The sequence below is a fragment of the Centruroides vittatus genome, unplaced genomic scaffold, assembly GCF_030686945.1.
Source record: "Centruroides vittatus isolate TY-2023 unplaced genomic scaffold, ASM3068694v2 contig_2226, whole genome shotgun sequence".
Lineage (NCBI taxonomy): Eukaryota > Metazoa > Arthropoda > Arachnida > Scorpiones > Buthidae > Centruroides > Centruroides vittatus.
Genome location: NW_027121386.1, coordinates 86773 through 108003, shown reverse-complemented (window position 1 = coordinate 108003; position 21231 = coordinate 86773). Strand labels below are relative to the sequence as shown.

General features: G+C 31.0%; 1 protein-coding gene across 1 annotated transcript; it reads right to left on the bottom strand.

Annotated features, from left to right (window-relative positions):
• Positions 1-966: 966 nt before the first annotated feature.
• LOC136970947 (thimet oligopeptidase-like) lies at positions 967-20057 on the bottom strand. Its single transcript, XM_067265436.1, has 16 exons — positions 19800-20057; positions 13262-13401; positions 13073-13185; positions 11047-11216; positions 8719-8831; positions 8569-8623; positions 8335-8499; positions 8062-8223; positions 6510-6575; positions 4278-4382; positions 4082-4189; positions 3212-3285; positions 2907-3138; positions 2703-2834; positions 1474-1590; positions 967-1412 (listed from the first exon to the last, which is right to left on the bottom strand). The coding sequence occupies exons 1-16, from the start codon at positions 20040-20042 to the stop codon at positions 1329-1331; spliced, it is 2079 nt and encodes a 692-aa protein (XP_067121537.1). The 5' UTR covers positions 20043-20057; the 3' UTR covers positions 967-1328.
• Positions 20058-21231: the final 1174 nt, after the last annotated feature.

Below are 21231 nucleotides of genomic sequence, written 5' to 3'. Positions count from 1 at the left end.
TATACATAGGATCTACCAAATGCCACCTCGAAATGCGTATCAAAGAACATGTGGCTGATATTAACAACAGAAGAAACAGCACAGCTCTAGCTGTTTACTCTTTGGACCCTGACACTGAACCCATTTTCACCCAGACAAAAGTCATTCACACCACTCACCACACTAACCACCTCAGATGGCTAGAGGCGATCTACATATGTCTTAACGCTATTAATGAAGGTAATTGCTTTAACTACAAGGAAAAGATAGCTCTATTGACGGCATGGCAGGCTCTGCTAGATAAAACGATAAATTAGAGCACGATAAGCGTGGCACGCAGGTCTGTAGTGACGTCATCGGGACGTCACTACACGTCCCGATGACGGGACAACGTTCCGGATCGTATTTCTTCCCGACTTAGAATCGAAGCGCATTCCGTTAGGGGATCGTTACCCAAAGAAGAACCGTTAAGGTTCGAAAACGTTTGTAACTAATTGGTTTGGAGTGACGTGCACCGGTAAAAGGCTTTTAGATACGTGAAACTGTAAGTAATATATATTTTGAATTTTAAATAATTTTGGTATTATATTGAAAATTATTAATGATACTATTTTGAAATTCAAAATAGAATTATAATTGTATTGTATTTATCAATAAAGAAATATCTTTTAGTTAGTTCATTTTCAAAATTTATAATCAGAATTCATTAAAAATAGCAAATAGAACCCTTCTATTTGCTATTTTTAATGAATTGTGATAGTAATAATACAGTAAAGAGGAGTAATACAGTTGAAATGATAAAAACTGGAATGATAATATCACACAGTTCTTTCCTAACAATTAATATTCATTTGAAAACTGGAAGAACCTGGAAGAAGAAAATAAAGATGACTTTCATTAAATTTATGACTGCTTCAGTCTAAAAGTTTTTTGATATCCTACTTCCATTCTGTCATTGCTTAAAGAAATCTAGCTAAGACTGAAATATTAAATTTCAATAACATGTTTATTCACAAATTGATATATTAAAGTTATAAATGGAAGAATACATGTTTGAAATAAAAAAAAATTACAGAAAAATTTTATGAAAACTTTCTTAATTAATTTTTGCTGTATAGTAATGAACTGGTTGTCCTTTTCGACCTATTTTCAAACGATAAACTGCAAAATTGACGCAATTCTTAAATGATTGTTTTTGGCAAAAGTATTTTCTAATTTGGTTCGGTGAGAATAGATTGTTGTTATAAATTTGGTAGTAAATCCCCATGTTATCCACTCAATACAATTAAAATCAGGCCTTAGTAAATATTTAAAAATCTAACAAAAACTCAAGTTAGACTTCTTTTCTTTTAAACTTTCAATCCTTTGCTTTTCAAGAATGCTTCATCATTAGGTTCTCTTCCCAAGAAATCTTTTAGCATATCAATTGCATCCTAAAATTAAGAGAATGTTAAATTTATACAATAGTCTTATAAAGATAAGTTAATACTATACCTTTGTTCCACCAGGTGCTAAAATTTTATATCTGTAGTCTTTACCAGTCTGTGAATTCATCACACCTTCAATTTTGAAACGGGTCATAAACATATCCATGCTATAAACTTCACTCCACTGTTATAGAAACAAAATTTAAAATATCAAATAGAGTCTTTTTCATTACGTTTATAAATGTTCTAATTAAATACATAAAAGAGAGTTTTGTTAAGGGCTTAAAATATAATAAAGTATTTTGTTTAATAATGAAATAACTATTCATCATTGAAGCAGGAAACTGACAAAATTGGAAGTAAATATATAAAATTTTGTTGTTAAAGAAAGAAAGATTCAAACTTAATAAAATATCAAACTGAAGAGACATTTGATTAGAATGAATGAGAGAGAAGAGAATGAAAATTCTAGTTGTAAAAGGTTCTTTTTAACTTAAAAAAAATAAATTTTAAACATTTTAACCAAAAGTTTTCCACTGTGACAAGCGGTTATTTATTGTGACGTCGCCACAATGCCGGGCTGCAATATTTAATCATATTTTTAATTAATTTAATTTAAAATATATGCTCTCCACCTCAAATTAGTATTGTAGCATCTTGCTCCCTGTACGTCATACTTTTCTGTTAGCATGCTGGTCATCTATCTAACTCCTTTCAGAGGAAAAGCAAAACCGTGACTTCCGGTTTGCATCGAAAGTTCATATATAGTTAATTGGGACCATGCCCTTAAGCTTTCTATACCTGGTCTTGGCTTTCGTGTATATAACTCTGTTATCGATATTAAGAAAGGATAGACAACAGACAGACAAGTGGGAATTTACAGGTCTGCAATTTCTTCAAATTGCAGCCCAATAACTGATCTTCACAACAAGGAAAACTTAGTCTGAAGTAGAAAGAACAGTTCTTACAATTGATTTAAAACTTATTTTTTAATGATTTTTATAAACGAATTTCTAATTTCACTATCCGATTTTGAATGGTCAAAGATAAATCTTCAATTTTACTGTGAAAACATCTACAGGAATATTGAATAAACTTACAAAATCGGATTAATTGGATTATTAATTGGCTCTAACATTTAAATGAATCAAAATAAAAAGAAATTGTTAACGAAATTATGAAATATTTTCAATATGCATTGCATATACAACGAGAAAAAAACTAATAAAAACTTTAAAATAAATAGTTCATGTTATATAGATTTACTTTATGTATAAAAAATCATATAAAACTTACTAAATAGCCATAATACTGTGCATCATATCCACCAGCCAGATGTGCAAAATGAGCAGCAAAGTTTGTTCCTTCAGTTGGAGGAATATCGAGAAGTGAGCAACACAAATCATGAAAAATCTGTCTTGTATCAGCCTGGTGAGGATAAAAATCTTCAGTTATGCAGACATAAACTTTGTAATAACATTAGTAAAATTAGTTTCTTACTTTTGGACCAGTATGAATTTTATGATCGAGCAATCCTAAAGTTATCTGACGCAAGTTATAATAACCAACGTTAGCTAAACGTGAATGTATGAGAGAGTGTAGAATATCATCTGGTAAAGGGCTTCCATCTTTATAATGTCCAGACATTCGTCGCAAAGTTTCCGGTTCCCAGCACCAATTTTCAAGCATTTGCGAAGGAGCTTCTACAAAATCGCGTTCTACTTTTGTTCCACTACCAAAATAGTCAAACTTTAATTTTCATTTAAAGTAAAAATAATAATAAATACTACTTCAAACACTGTTACCTAAAATGTGATATGTTTACCACTGCACAAAGCTGATGCATTATGTGACCGAATTCATGAAAAAATGTTTCAACCTGGTATTTAGAAAAAAAGCAAGCAACATTTCAGTAAAACTATTATTTATATGAGACATGTCCCAAAGGCACAATCTTTTATAACTCAATAACAAATTATATTAGCCATTTGAAAGTACACAGTCTAAGCAATTTTTCTACATAGCCACCATTCTATTATCCCGGTGAGAGAAAAAGAAAAAATTTTTCACTTAAAGATTTTAAAAAGTTTATGACTGCATCTTTAATTAACTTCATCATTATCTGAGAACTTAAGAAGTCTAACTCTTAAGTTCTTTGTTAACTTAAAAGGTCATCACTTAAGGGGTTTAAAATGGTAAAAATCAGAGGGTGCTAAGTCCAGAATATGCACAATACAATACGCCTGCTACATAACAAGGCAATTCTCCATATTGCATGTTAGACTTCAGACTGACTAAAAAAGTATGCATGGGAAGTAATGGACCATCCTGAGCATAAACTGGACTTAGCACCCTCTGAAATTTACTTTTTTAGATCTATTAACAAACGTCTTGGTGGCTTACACTTTTTAGATGATGATGATGAAGTTAAAGATGTATTCGTGGATTTTTTAAAATAATTAAATAGAGAATTTTTTCAGAAATGAATTTTTGCCCTTACCTCCTGTATGTAAAAGTGTTATAATAATATAATAAAATAGCTTAGACTGTGTAATTTAAAATGGCTAATTTAATTTTTTAATGTAATTTGCTATTAAGTTGTCATAAAAGTTTGTACCTTACTTTGGGACATGTCCTGTATACGCAACATCGAAGCTGGAAAATTTTTTATTTACTTCATTATGATCCAATAAAGATGGATTCTCTTCAGTTGGTTTAGTAAAATTCGCTAACATTGTTACTATAGCAACTTGTCTATTTCCATCACGTAGTAGACATCCAGGCTAGTAAAAAAAAATAATAATAATAATTACACATATCTATATGTTATAAATAGATTAAAATTCAGATAAAGTATGAAAAAAATATTACTTGCAATGGAGCCACACAGGCATGGGGATATTTTCCTTCTCTTGGAAATAAATCCAGGAAAAAGTAACCTAGCAAGTTCTTGTTTTCAGCATCAACCACACTAAACTAAAAATAAATTACTTCTTTAGATGAAATTCTTTACTTAAAAATTATGATATTACTACATTATCAAATCTATGAAACAGTTGAACACAATACTAATTTGGTAACACCGTAACAAAGTTTTTAATAAATAATACCCAAGTTTTGGTGTATGTTATTACATAACAATGTTCTTTGTGTTAACTAAACTTGTTCTTCGTGTTCTTTAAACTTTTTGAAATTACACATGCTGGGATAATACGTATGTTCTGCTTTATTGTATGATATAAAAATATCAATACTAAAACTAATTAAACCCAAACTTAGAAACCTTTACAACTTTGTTTACACAGAAAAATGAAAATATTTTAAACATTCAGAATAAAGAGATTAATTTTTAAATATACAGTAGAATCCCTCTAGTCCGCCCTCGGCTAGCCCGTCGCTCCGGTTAATCCGACCGTGGTTGGAGTTGAGAAACTTGTCCCGACTCGTTGGTGACTCATCGCCCGTCACGTTCTTCTGTGTTCATTACAGTATACAGTATGTAGTAAATACATACAGTATTGCTCTTTTTCATTAATAATAACAGCTTCTGTACGATTCATTGCAATGTTTTTACTGTAGAGAACAATACAGTCATTCTTGAGTTAAAAGATTTGTTTATTTTACTTTTTTCTGATAATCTGACCATTTTTGCATTCCGACCATATTCCCAGTGCCAAAGGTGACAGATTAGAGGGGTTCTACTGTATTATCTAAATTGCATACGTGTTTCTATAATTTTTATCATCATAAATGTAATATGATGATTCTTGGTATATTTTTATAATTTTAAATTATAAAATCAAATTATTTCATTACTTGTTTCTCTGACAATTCATTAAGAATTCTTATAACAGACATATTTTAGTAATCTTATCCCCAAAGAATAATTTATACTCTTTCATAAATCAATTGAAACCAATTTAATCTATCAAAGGTAGTAGAGTTATAGTTGTTACACGAAATTTATAGACAAATATGTATAATTTACTCCCAGTTTTTATGTTAAATATTTTGGTTGATTTATATAAATTTTATTTCTCTGAAGATTTTAAGAAAATTGTATATGTTGATATTTTGTTTTATGTTCTGTGTTTGTTTGCATTTAAAAAATGTGTTCCAATTTATGTAAGAGCAAAAAACATTTGCTTTGAATGATTAAATTGGTTTCTCTGCTGATTTATAAAAATTAGAATGAGAGATTATTTCATATACTGTTTCAATCAGCGATAATTTTTATTTTAAAAACTTAATTTCATTATTAATAATTCAGCTAAAATCTTTTTTTTTTTTTTTAAATCTTATTTTTAATCCATACACATTTTGTATATCAATTAACTCTCTCTTTGTTTCAATTTTTAAATTATTTAAAATAATACTGAATTAAAAACATATTTTAGCAAACAAATCTACTTAGCAATATAAATATTTCCTAAAAATAGGATAAGTTTTTTCATATAAATAAATGAATTAAAAAATTATAATGAAAATTTCAGTAAACATTCTTTGTATATAGATTCAAAATATTATATGAAATAATTATTTTTTTCTAAGTAAGCTTTACAAAATTTCAATTATTATTAATATATTATCATCATCAAAAATATAAACATCCTACGAAACCCGATTCATTACTATAAAGCTATACCAACCGCTGTATAATATCGGACTATATTTTGGCGATAATAATTTTGAATTACCGATTAATTCGTCCCTACAGGGAGACATTAGATGCCATCTCCTAAAGCAAGCAGGAGTTGCGGGTTTGAGTCCTACTCGGGGCCAATTCTTTTCTTCCAGTTTATTCTAAAATTATTTTATTAAATTTGATATAAGATGGCACCTAATGCCTCCCTCTAAGAACAAATTAATCGGTAATTCAAAAGTATTATCGCCGAAATATAGCCCACATTATACGACAGTTGGTGTAGCTTTATATCATTAAAAGAGATATGAAAATTAGTAATAAAGCACAAACAGATTTATATGCATTAAAATAGTTAATATATTATTGTACATGAGTACACGAGAAAAAGTTATCTTAAAAAAATAAATTACTTTATTAATGTATTTCTTATTTTAAAATATAAAACTTAAACAACTTACTAATTGAACATCAGGGTGCCACACTACAGGATTTTTAATTTCAGCAAATTCCAAACTTAAAAGTTCCTAAATATACAGCATTATTCAAAACTTATACGGCAACATAAATAAAAGAAATCATTTAAATAATATATATATATATATATATATATATATGTGTTACTGTGAACGACTGATATCTGGAGAACATCAACATTCTCCGGTGAATGTCAGCATTCACACAGTCATTTCGTGTATGTACGAAATATTTGCTAAATATCATTATTTCTCACTTATGCCGGCAAATGTCGACATTCAGCATGCACTGATGGTGAAGGTTGAATAAAAATATTTTTATTACATTAAGACAAAAATGCAACTTTTTAATATGTCAAAATAGGAGAAAGGTTAAGTAACAGCACATGTAAATAAACTGTTGAACCTAAAACGAACAGTACATTTTAAATCATTGTAGAAAATAATACAGTAATAAACTTACGCATAAATTACGTAATTAATGTCATACAATCTTATTTACTGCAACAACTTAAACAGTTATGGCACTTTGAATTGCACAAGAGTCCCTTGCTTTTACAACTGCATTCATTCATGGAACACTTCTTTTTGCAATGACAGCGTGTATAGCCTTGCCCTTCACTTTTTGAATTAGCTGCAGCTGCTTCTCTCGGCGATATTTCTTGAAAAGAAATCTCATCTATGGAAAGTAACTTTTCTTTACAAATTATGAACTGATTACGGGTGAAAAGCTGACAAACCAATCCCCACCTCACGGGATCAAAAGAACAAAAAAGCCATCCAGTGACAAAGTGGGCGATTTCCACCAAACCATTGCTGGGAAAAGAGGTACGACCTTGTCCTACCTCTGGCTACCCACAAAGGATTTGGTGACAGACTGTCTCCTCTCTGTCGACATCGGCTTCTCGGGTGTGATTTCGACCTCCACCAAAGCTTATCTATGCATGTCAACATACACCGGCGATTGTTCAAATGTATAATAATATATCCAAATATTCGGTCTTTCACGGATGTATTTTGTATGTGTCAACATTCACTGGAGAATATCGACATTCTCTAATTTTGGTCTTTCACAGTAACATATATATGAGTGAATATTTAAATTTCATCTAGAAATAAATGAATATATTTCTAATTTTAAGAATGTATATAATTTTAACTCTAACAGTTAAATTACATGTGCTAAATATTAATAAATATATAAATTAACTTAATTGCCATGAACTTTTTTGTTTATATCAGCAGTTCCCACAAGGATTTTTATATAAACTAAGAAATCTAAGAGTTAAACAAGATCATTAGTGTCATATTATTATAGTGAATGAGAAAGTAATAATATAATTGCATAATGTATAAAGCATAAATAATCTGTATGAAGTATAAATTAAGTATATTTAAAAAATGAATAAAAACTGGATAGTGACTTAAGAATTAATTATTATATAAATTTGTTGGAATATGTTCAATATTGTCACGCTTACAAACATTCCAGCTATTTCATTCTATAAACATATATTTTTAGATAAAGTTTTCGTACTTGATAAATATTCAATAATCCTTTTGTTACTGTCGGCAAAGGAAAGTATTCACGTAATTTATTTTCATCGACAGAATATTTTATTTCTTTAACCATATTATTGTAATAGTGGAGTTCTGAAGAATGCAATTTGTCTTCGAAAGGAATGCCTAATTCATCGCACTGTAATGTAAAGTAAAATTCTCAGAAATATGCAAACTGCTATACACTATTCAAATGATAGTTTGAATAGTAACGATTACATTTTATTTATATCATCCGTTTTAATCATACCTCCTTTTTCTTAAGTTCCAAAATAAATTTTCTCTCTTCTTTCCAAACAGGATCTAATTTTAATGCTAACTGAGTTAAAAAATTGTACACAGTTTCTGCAGTTTTGGCCATTCTCAAATCTGTCACAAAAGCTGCATAATTAGGAAATCCAAGCAACACTGCTATCTAAAGGGAAAAATTTTATTAAATGTAAGTAACAATTTATTAAAATAATATAAAACAAAATATGATAACCTCGTGTCGCAATTCAGCCAATTTTTCTAAAATGACAGTATTTTCATCAATACATCTAAATAATTTTAAAATATTGTCAATTATTAATAATATAATTAAAATTAATCATTTTTTTTTTTAAAATAAGCATCATAATACTGAAATATTTACCTTGCGTTGAATGCGTATTCCAGTTTTCTTCTTGTTTCGAGGTTTTTTGCTTTACGCATAATTGGAAAATAATGAGGATATTTCAAGGTAACTTTTCGTTTACCCGTTTCACTCTAGAATAAAAATTAAATTATAATTGTGAAATTTATCAAATAATAAACTATAGTTTAATTAATGTTAACTTAATTCTCCAATTAAATAAAAAAATTATTAAAAATTCAATTGTACACTATATTAAATTTAGGTTGTAGGAAGATACTTGTACTATATATTTACTGAAAGTTCTATGAAATGTCATTAGATTGCAAGCGAATGCAATGCCCAAGGATACTCAGACAAATGTAAATTGACATACTGTCTATTATTATAAAGTGATATTAAGCTGTATGCTGTAAACATGTGAAGAGGAGCGACATTTGATTACACTATTGTTTTAATTTGATATAAATATCTTCTGTAATTACATAAATTTCAGAAATATCGCTTATAGTAGGTTATAAAGTAAAAAGCTTATTTGTAAAGAATAGATTGGCAACATAATGAGCAAGCTATGCTTGTTACTGTTCCATACATCACAAAACAACACTGAAATCTTGGACATTTATTTACTATAGAGAATCAAGGAATAATATTGAAAGCTCCTTGTTCCTTGTACCACTGTTATAAGTATATGCATGGAATGAATGCACTTTTTTTACACAAGGCAGTTACTAATTTGTTGTCAATGCTTAAAAAATGGACAGAATAAGAGTATTAACTTGCCAAACTTTGTACGTGAAAAATGACTCCTAAAAAAGGTTTTGTTAATGTCTCTAGTGGAAAACAAACATTCCACATTATTTTAAATAAATAGCATTCCTCAAAGTTTGACAAGTTGTGTTCTTTTTACTCAAAAGTTTAAGCTTTCTAGTTGTTCCCCTACACAAGAAAGAATTTGATCTTGTGGTGAGTGCTATAGGAAAACTACATAAACCCAGGATTTTGTGCACAGCCAAAGAGAAAAAGAGGAAAATTTTATTCAACTTTTTAATCAACTGTGTACTTTTAACTATTCTGTGCACTCTTTTTTACTTGTGTGTTACTTAAATATGTTATTTAAGAGGAAAACAGAATCGTCATATTACCTGTAAAGCTGTTAATTAGTATTATGTACAATTAAACTTCATACATGTGCAATAAAAAACCAGCTGGTATTTTCTTTTAAAATCTGTTAATTTAGACGTAAATGTGCTTTTCTGGGATAAAAATTCTCATTAAGAGCAAGATCATCATATTATATTTATATATTTGCAAGAATTTTCTGCCTATAGTCATCTACCCAAACTGATTGGACTGATGAGTGACTGTAGAGTCCAAAATGCATTTCCAATGTTAATAAAAGCATATATATTTTTTGGATCTGATCTCTGACTCCATTTTAATTGCTTGATCTACAAGGTTTCGTAAGTCTGAAAAAATTGGCCAAATTTAGGCCCCATTAAGAGATATTAACAGGTTAACTGCCATCCGATACGCCAGCCGACGTACTAATTAGGGCTGCACGGAACCATCCGACGGCCTGTTGTCGTATAACCAATGTAGTTTCACTCAAGGTTAAATATATAAAAGATTCTTTAAATTTAAGATATAATTGAAATATTTGTTTTAAATGGAATATATAAAAACTTAGAACAAACAAATTCAAGTAGAGTACTCTCAAACTTTTCGCCATCTTCAGGAAATGCTTTATCATAGTAACAGCATTCTATATTCTAAATATTGAGTGCTGTTACCATGGTAATGCATTATGATCGATATGCCGGATCCTGTTCTTTATCATACAGCAATCCCTAATGTGGGCTTGGCTGAACCCATAATAGACGTGAAAACAAATGCCTACAGTGTGAGAAAATAATAATAATAAAAAACAGCACATGCGTGAAGATAAGATATTAAATGCAATGTGACAAGAAAGTCTAAGAAAATATTTCCGACACCTTTCGTAGTAAATGAAGAAAAGCATGCTGCTGCTTAATGACATTTTAAATAATGTTAAAAGCTATTTTTACTTTAATATACATACTTTCTTTTAAATTTAACATTAGAACTAAATTCCATAGTTTTATTTTAAATAGCAATTTATCAATAACAACAACAACATATGCCATTAAAGTTTTCAAAATATGATTTTATGCATTGTGAAATTTTACATTAGGATATTAAGAAAATTATTTTAACTCATTAACAATTTGATAAATCACAATACCATATTATTTTTATAAATTGCAAATCAAAAAAGAAATATCAGTTTTTCTAAAATTTAATGCTATGAAGTAATAAATGTCATACTTTCGTTAAATTTTGAATAAAATCTGCAGGCAATCCATTTAATTCTTCGTCGGAAAATTCTAAAATTGTATTTTCTTCGTTCACATTTTTGGAAAACTGAATACAAAGATTATTTATTTCAGATTTTAATGATTTTATCTTTTCTTGAATTGTCGGCGATAAATGTAATCCTAGTAAAATAACGAACTAAATTAGTAAAATAAATAAATAAAATAAATATATATCATCAATAACACTTTCCTGGTTTTTGCCTTTTTCAAAATCTGCGATACTTTATTTAGAAACGAAAGTATTTAAAGTATTACATTTTGAAAACTTCGTATAAATTATCATAATCGACAGTAAAGGTCAGACATGTTGCCTTTTTGTAAGAATGTGTTAAATATTCTTACGAAATAGGAAAGTAAACACAACATTTTTACTTTCCTGTACTGAATAAAAATTAATCTGAATCATTTCCCGAAACTGCTAGTTAAGGAAATAGATCTAGCAGTGTCTACATAATAAGCATAATATAATTCTAATACATTTATTGTTATTATTTATAATTTTCTATGCATAATTTTATTATTGTAAGATTTTTCCTGTGCACTTTTTGAGCATTGATAAATATAACTTGTTATTTTCTCCATACAAAGTTACGTATTAAATAATTTAACTCGCTTTTATAACCACTTAAAGGGGTTTTTTTGGAAGAAGAAAATGTTACGTCCTTCGAATCCAACACTTGCCCAAGTTCAGGAATTACTCAGATGACGTTTAATTTTCAGATATTTTATTTAAATGCATTTTGGATCGGGATTCTCGCCGATCCCTCTTCGGTAAAGATACAGTCTGAAACAGAGCTTACATCGATATTTAGAACTCTTCGAAATCAATCCCAGTAACAATAACACTCTGAGTAATTCTTAAACTAGGGTGACTGTCGGATTCGGACATAACATTTCGGTTTATTCGTGTAAAAAAATCCCTCTTATGTGATTATATCTAGCAAATATTGCTAATTTTCAGCTTTGTGTTAATTGTATTAATTAAATAACTTAATGTTAAATGTGTGGGATTGAATGGCCTCATTACAATCCTGACCTAAACCTTTGCATTTTCTTTACATCAAAGATAATTGTTACAAGGAAAGACCAAAGAATGCAGAACAATTAAAGACTGCAATTAAAAAAGTTATAAAGACTATCAAAAGTGATATACCAGAAAGGGTTATTTTTTAGGGGTTTGAAAAACTTTTGTGCCAAATCAGATGGGGCACTTTGAAAACATCTACCATTAAAATGAATTTAATACTGTGTAATGTGCTTTGGGCCTGATTAAAAGCTGTTCATTCATTAAAAAATTATAGCACTTTACTTTTGACACATTATTTGTCACCCTAAATTTAAATTAGAAGTGGCAAAGCTGAGTAACTACTGTAGTTAATCTAATGCAGTAAGCTTTGGAAAAGTGTATATTTTTATAAATTCCAGTTATCATCTGTCTACTACTGCAAATGTCCCATTAACCAGGACAAAAACATTAGCATTTCTCCACCATTACCTACTATTAAAAGTAAGTTTCTTAATTAATTAGATTAGCATAAAAATTATAAACAAAACTAGGTTAATGTTACGTATGGTTCCAAAATGGCAGCTCGTCTCCGATTCCAGCAAATAGAAGAAAGGAAACAGTGGGGACGCACGTTCTAACCAAACCTATTCTAATAAATTACCATAATTATTACTAACAAAATTATTAGAATAGGTTAGGTTAGAACGTGCGTCCCCACTGTTTCCTTTCTTCTATTTGCTGGAATCAGAGATGAGCTGCCATTTTGAAACCATAAATAACATTAACCCAAAACTAAATAACAATTGTTAATATTTTCAAAATATACTGTTGGGAATTACAGTATGAATCTAACCAGGAAAGTGTTAAAAACAAAATATTCATATTTTTCATGTGATAAATATCAGAAAACATAATTCTTTATTTCTTCTTTACAAATGACATAACAATGGGTGATAAAAGTTAAAATTACCATGTCTCTTCCCATATTTTATCAATTTTTGCAGAAACCGACTATGTTCCGAATCCAGTGCTTCATTCTTCGCTTCTAAAGAGAGTAGTTTCTCAAAGATATCTTGTCGCATACTTTAAATATGCAAAATATTTAATTAAATAAATTTAATAATAAATTTACACACGGATCTATTTTGCTATTTCTCACCTTATTTCAACATCAAATTCTTTTAATTTACGATTTGCTTCGTTACTCGCATCTCTAATTTCCTTATCGGTTGATACTTCTTTTGGAATTGTGTACAAAGTTCCCTCAGTTTGCATTTCACTTTCTGCATACGCAATAGGCTAGAAAATAAAACCAATATTTTTTAAATGTATTGTATCCAAATGACAAAAGTATATAAAATAATTTAGATATAAATTTCTACTTTTATTTACAAATGTTGAAATTCCAAAAAAAATTTTTGTCTTGATATTAAAAAAAAAAAGAAACAGAACTGTACATGTGTTATAAATATCACAAAAATAAAACAATTGGAACATTTCAAGTTTTGTACTTTGTTCCACTCTGTGGTGCTGTGTGCTTCCAGTTTTTGCACAGCTTCATCCTCCATCCATGTTACTCGTATGATGTGTAGTTGCATAGACAAGGTGTGACAATTTAATTCCCAGAATGCACCTTAAAAAAATATACATGCAGAATTGTTCACTAGTGGTTACTGTCACCTTCAAAGTACTCTCCTCATGCATCTAAATGCTGACTTAAATGCCATTCCCATTTCTGGAAGCTGGCCTGGAATTCATTTTCCAGAATACTGTCGAGCAGCTGTCTCACATTCTGTTGGACATCAGTTATATTAGAAAATCTTCGTCCTTTCGGCACAGCTTTTCAATTTTGAAAATAGCTAAAAATCACGGGGCTAAGTCAGGTGAATAGGCAGGACAATCTAATTGGGTAATCACTTTTTGGGTAGAAAATGTCTCACAGTGAGTGACTTGGGTGCGTTGTCACGATGAATGATCCACTCGTCAGGCCCCAGTTCGGGTCTTTTTCTTCGTACAGAATCTTGTAATCTCTGCAGTACTTCCAAATAGAGTTGACTGTTTGTCCCTATTCAATAAATTCTTGGATTGAATAGGGACAAATAGCAATTCTTGTGATTGAAGAAACACACCAGCACGGTCTTAAACTGTGAGCATGACATGTGTGCCTTTTTAGGACGAGGTAAACTCTGGATTTCCATTGTATGTTCCGATGTTTTGTTTCTGGATCGTACTGTAACATTTCAGTAATGCTGATTTTCACACAAAATTTAATATTAATATATTGCACTAAATTTCACTCACCAATTTTACGCCAAAGAATACATACAGATAACTATTATCTTCCCAATTAATTAACAACTAGCTCTATCATATATTAGTTCAAACATGTTTGAATATAAATGCATGTCATTTTGATATAATTATATCATATATTATGTTTTGTTTGTTTAAATATAGTTTTCTTTCATTCAAACTTACCAGTGTTCATTTCACCATTTTATCTTGCCTTACACCATGCTTAACATGTTTAACTTTGCAGTTTTCAAAATTTATTGATGATGTTAATGAGGAGTTGCTATATAGGACTATCAAAATGGGGTGAGCTGGGAATTTTCCCCACGGACCTAGAGAACTTAGGAACCCACAGTGATTCCTACCTTATAAATTAATGTTATTTTTTTACTAATAAAAAAACAATATCATCTTTAAGATTGCCTTTTATTAGACAGAACTTTATCTTTCTATTTTGACTGTGTACCATAGAAACTACAAAATTTGGTATTTACAATTACACCACATCAAAAACAGAAGAAGGGGATAATTGTAAATGGTATTTATAAATATAAATGTCAGTATTTATAGTGACAGTCAAAAATAGGACTTGGTAGCTGATACAGGCTTTTATTTCAGAATGCCTTGAACATACATAAAGAAGAAATCCATCATGAATTTAATAATTTATGTATATACAGTAGAGCATCGATTATCCGACCCCCGATCAACCGTCACATCGGTTAACTGACCGCATTCTAGTCGGCAAATTCAAACGTCCGCTAGTGATGATGCGCTACAATATTTGTCTATGTCTTTGCTACTTTAATATTATTTTTGTTAAATTTTTGCGTGTTTTAGCTGGCAACACTGGCTCAATCATGAAAGAGAGGCCAGTATTTAAACCAGGCTTAATTTTCTATTTTTGCTTTATTTTTGTATTTATTTTGTGCAAAATAAAGAAATAATTTTTAACGATACAATAGCAACAATTATTATTTTAAAAAAAAATTTGTTAGGCTTAACATCGATGAAAATTCAACGCGAAGTAGGTTAATAGCGATATACTAATTACATGGGATATACTAATATACTAATGATGTATTTTTTCATACTTTTCGGTTATCCGTTTTTTCAGTTATCCGACCAACCCCAGTCCCCAATTGAGTCGGATAATCGATGCTCTACTGTATATTAAAAAAAAAAAAATCAGACCCATCAGAAACTACAAAAGCATTACCAATCACACCATGCTGGAGTTGGTCTTAACCTTTTCAGGCAAACTAATTACGAAAGAATTTCTTTTCAAGTTTTCTCCTTGTGTATTGACTATTCACGTGAACAGCTTTACTTGCTTATGAAGGGCACCGAGATCTATGTGATAAATTATTAACTTTATTAATTAACGCAGTGCTACTTGTGGTTGGATTTGTAACCCTGTTACTCGAGGGCGAGCGCAGAGCTCACCCTACATATTTTCATATTTCTCATGATTTGTCTTGAGAAATTTTACTTAGATCAGGGAGTTTTGTTATGAATATTACACATTTTAATGTTTACCTTACTTTACTCTGGTTAAAATACATTAAAAGTGTAAAACAGAAATATGATATCTGAAATTATTGTTAAAGTTAATTATAATTTCTAATCCAGTTCTGCATCTGTTTAATCTGAATTTTTAAAATGCATTGTTTGCAGATTGTTATTAAAATTGGTATCTGCAGATTATTAAGATTGGTATCTGCAGAATGGTGCAGTAGGCTACATGATACACTCTTGGATGCTGTTTTCCTATTCTTTTTTGGGTAACAGGTGCATATTTCGCTTGATACCAATGTTGCCTGTACAGGATCTGGTTTCTTTCTCAACACTTCCAGAATTTTCATATTTTCATACAGAGCTCCTCACTCTCATTGTCTGCAAGGAAGGAACCTACATTATGTTCCTCAGACTACTCATCAAGCCATTTCAGAAACATTTCATCACATTTTTTGATAATATGTACACTATCAAATGTATGTATATATATTACGTAATATTCTTATTTTTTGATCTTGTTGAGTGGTGGAGTTTTGAATTTGGCTTCAATTTGGCGGTTTTTATTAAGAACGCTCGTTGTACTAACACCATCAGGTGTGATGTGATAGAATAACAACACTAGCAGACACATTTTTTTATCACGGGAAAAAGGCCGTGTGATGATTTCTCTCCCTCTTTTTTTTTTAATTAGAATAAGTGCACTACTCCTATGGGTATATAACACTAAGAATACATAATAAATCAAAATACATGATACAAAGTAAACATAAAATTAGTATTCAGTTTTTAGTGAAAACTGAAATGTAAAACTAGAAATTAGAAACATCTTCCATATTTTTTGAACATAATTGTAAAAAGCATCAAACAGTGGCTTCTAAACAAGCTTATCGAGTGGATATGGCCACCTGAAACCAAGCGTAAAGATTTCTAATTTCTGAATAAATCTATCTTGATCGTAAATTGGACAATGATTGATCATAAGGTCGACGGTGTCCAGGTTTTCTGTAGAGCAAAAGCAAGAGGCAATTTCTGCCCAGTTATACATCGCCAGATGGCTTCTAAAATTATCATGCTCAGTATGCAGTTGAGCAGTAGCAAACATTAAATCTCTAAGTGGTGATGAGAACCTGCATTCAACACTGAAAATAAAGTCTTGTTATTCTACCAGTTTTACTGCTCAACCTCTGTTGATTCCACTTTTGCATAGCGTTGTCATGAATATAATTTTTAAGGCTGCTATGTGAGAGACGGATGTGAGTGTAGTCCGTCAGTGTCCTTTGCAGCTGACTTAGCCTCAAAGTCAGCTTTTTCATTTCCTAGTATGCCAGTATAGCCAGGAACAAATATAAAAGTTATCTTATTTACAATATTTTTAATATGGTGCTGGATATATGTGATTTTATTGTTATTGCAATTGGGATTTAATAGAGCTTTTAGGACAGACTGAGAATCACTGTAAATGTTGATAGACAGAGGTCTGTTTAGTAGTGGTGGCCCACTGAACAGTTTGGCTTCTTCAGCTTGATATGTGGGGGTACCTGTACCTTCTAACATATTTTGGGCAAAATATGTCAGTTTGGAAGAAGATAAAGATACTTGAGCAGACATAAACAGGGCTTTTGGACCCATCTGTGTAGATATTAATGTCTGTATGGTTATCCATGGAGGAAGCAGATGACACCAAATGTACCCTGGGGAGAACCTTGTTTACAGGGTGATGATCAGAGATAGGGTAATTGCAATATGGTAGCATATGAACAGCCATAGATAGGAGTAGAGACGGTTGTTGAGTCTTGATGTTGGTAGTTCTGATGTAGTAGTATAGAACCTTTTCTACAATACATAGTGGCAAAGGAAAAAGCTCTGCTAGAATCAGAAAAGCATTAGTAGAAACAGTTCTGCAGCACTTTGAAATTCTCATGGCAAACTGTCTTTGAAGAGAGTAATTTACTTGCTACTGAATTTTTACTAGTTACATGACCCCAGCTAGAGGCCGCGTAAAGTAGCATTGGTTGTATTGTCTCATTATATAGAGTTTTACAAGCTTTATGATTTAGTCCCAAGGTGCACCTTGCACATTTAAGCAGCATGTAGTTTATTTTCGGGGATACTATAGATTACCACCTATAGAATTTCGGGTCTTTGGGTATATATCTGAACTCAGGAGACCAAGACGAGTTCAACGATACCCTACTTTTGGACCGAAGACGAAAAATAAAAAAGTTATCATACTTTTTTCCAGCAATCGCGCAATGATAGGGAGTCACGTCGCTCTCTCAGCTAAGTTGGCCTTGCTATCACGATCGGGAATCGTGTCACTTGCCGTTAAAATTGCCTTTAGTAGACGTTTCCCCCCTTTTTTTACTTTGTTCAAGAACTACCGTGAATCAATAACTAGTGATGTTTAGCACATGGCGGCCTGCCGGCAGCTCCCTTCCGGGAGGTCAGTTGGGAGCACGAACAGTGGGAACAGCCGCCATGTTCGCTGCCATAAGTAACCTTAACCAAAATGGTGATCACGCGATGATCGGAAGTCGCGTCGCTCTCTCCGCTCTCATATCGCGTGTTCAACCCTACTGGAGATGACCGTAGTCCAACGTCATGGTTTGCAGACTTTACCGCAAGATGGCAGTACTAGCAACTATGGTGCCGTCTTCATGAGAGCATTAAAAAAGTATGGTAACTTAAAAAGTATGATAACTTTTTTTATTTTTCGTCTCAGGTCCAAAAATAGGGTACCGTTGAACTTGTCTCGGTCCCCTGAATTCAAATATATAATCAAAGTCCTGAAATTCCATAGGTGGTAATCTATAGTACACCCTTATTTTCTTGGCCTTAGCAAGATGTAACCAATATGGCAACAGAATATGGTTTCTCTTTATTCTCTCTTGTTTTATTTTTTATGACGTTTCTGTTTACACGTGCACTAGCTAGTCGATCTGTCAAAGTTTTCTGCGTCCTTTTGTGAAAATTAAAATTAATATAAAAATGAATATTATAACGTTGGTTAATGATAATAATAAAAAGATTGTTAATAATTAAAAAATAAAGTTCTTAAAATAAATTGTTCATTCGAATTTATTAAATTTTTATATTTTTAAATTTGTTCACAAAGTGTTTTATAAATAATAGTACATATTAATTAACTAATTAATAATTATATATTTTGAACATAAGGATTTTAAGGTTTCATTAAAAAAATTTATTTTTGTTAAAATCTTTCTATAAAATTATGCCTAAATATTATGTAAGATAGGGAAGGAGAGAGGATCAAAGAAAATATTACGGTTTCTTACACAGGGGTGGGTGAGGGTCTAGAATGGCCAAAATCATTCTTATGTAATTTATGGATGGCCCCTTACATCAAGATTGTGGGTAAATTGAGATCAAAGCGATCTGTGGATTGCGTGCAAACGTAGTATAAGGCCCTTAGGATTAATGTTACTTTAGGTAGCCAAGATGGCAGCTCGTCTCTAATTCTAGCAAGGAAACAGTGGGACGCACATCCTAACCTAACCTAACCTAACCTGTTCTAATAATTTGGTTGCTAATAATTATGGTAGTTTATTAGAATAGGTTAGGTTAGAACGTGCGTCCCACTATTTCTTTGCTGGAATTAGAGACGAGCCGCCATCTTGGCTACCTAAGGTAACATTAACCCATTTAACATTCCCACACACTTTCAGGAACCAATTATGTGCGAAAGTCGAGGGTTGCCTGTAAATATGGCGTGCAGCCACAGTAGAGATAACTGCAGATTAGTATTAACGTGGCAACAAAGCAAATAAAAAGGGGAATAACCAGCTGTACTTTAAGTTGATGTAAATAGTGTGAATCAATACAATTTAACCGGGTAATAGCTGCATAGGCATAGAATAGATTTTTACCTTGAGGACAGTTTGGCAGGTGACGTTATCGTGGGAGAGAGCACCAATCTCGTCATATGTTTTACGTAATCTTACGATTAATTCATCAGTTCTCTTCAGTAGTTCTTCCGCATTTAATTTAAAATCGTATTGAAATCTGAATCCTGGAAGACTCATGCTAATTCTACGAAAACGAGAGAAACCAACTAGAAATAAAGATCTCGATAGAAAATTTCCACAGGCTACTACCGGAAGTCTCAGCATGGACTGTTTCACCGATTATCGTGTTGCCAGCTGATTGAAAATCACGTTGCCAGATCTTTTGCTATTTTCCTTAAAAAAAATAATATAATTTTTATGTTATAAAAGTTATTATCCGTGATTATATTATTTTAATTTAGTTATAAAATAACAGTAATAAATATTTTTTAAAAATCTTAAAGCAGGAATGAAAAGACGGCGGAAAAATACACGATTCCCGACTCTCATTAGAAGATTAGACTCCAATCCTGGCCTTAAGAAGACATTTTTTAAAGGCCTTCATAAGGCCAGGGAATCAATTAAGATAGTGAAGCTTCACTATGTTAATTGTTTCTTATTTTAAGTACTCTAAAAAATGTTCACGAGAACCTTTGTGCAATAAGAGACTCGTTGCACGGAGGAGAAGGAGCGCACAAAGACTAGAAGACAACAATCATTTTTCAAATATTTATTGTAATACAAATGATTGAAAATTTCTCTTCATTAAACTTGAAAATTAAAATAATTTTAAAAAAAATTAATTTTTAATTTTTAACTAACAGATGGCGACTCTCAATTAGGGATCCTTTTGTTGATTGTAATTTTAAAATATTTTTAAAATAGATTTTTGTGTTTTTTTTAAATTATTCTACATAATTGTTATTTCAAAGTTTTTAAATATATATTTTTTCGTTATTTTCAGATAATTTTGTTTTTTCATTTCGCCTTCGTTATTAACATCACAGACTAACAATCGATGCTGATCGTCGCGTTGTCAGATTCCAACGTGTTCCGTGAGAACTTTTATGGGAAATTGGCCTCTGTTTAAATATTGGACAAGTAAAAATACCTGGAAAATTATGACCAGCCCGTCGGTGAAGCCCAAATCCGCGACCAAGTACCATTGTTGAATGTACTCGGTTGACGGGCGTGGACTCATTTAGAGTAAGACACGGCTCTAATATGACCTTCCATACAGTTCTATTCTGTTCAATTTGCTTAATTGTGATGTCTTCGTGGTTATTTAATGTAATTTTAATGTAACTTTTGTGTGTATTTTACTTTGTTATCTTTATAAAAACACCAACTGAAGAGGGACTCCAAAAGAGTTATTCTTCAGTGTCCAAAAATTCATAAACGAAAAATTTAAATGGATGATTTGCTATCAATACTAGGTGCTTATACAGACACTTGGCAATTCTATCATCAACTT

Bases quoted from the DNA above. Each gene is read 5' to 3' on its own strand.
- LOC136970947 (XM_067265436.1), bottom strand. From the start codon at position 20,042: ATGCTGAGACTTCCGGTAGTAGCCTGTGGAAATTTTCTATCGAGATCT. The intron at 8,500-8,568 runs GTTATCATATTT...TTTTCCCTTTAG, and splicing joins TGGCTGAATTGCGACACGAG to ATAGCAGTGTTGCTTGGATT. The intron at 1,591-2,702 runs GTAAGTTTTATA...TTTCTATAACAG, and splicing joins CACAGTATTATGGCTATTTA to TGGAGTGAAGTTTATAGCAT.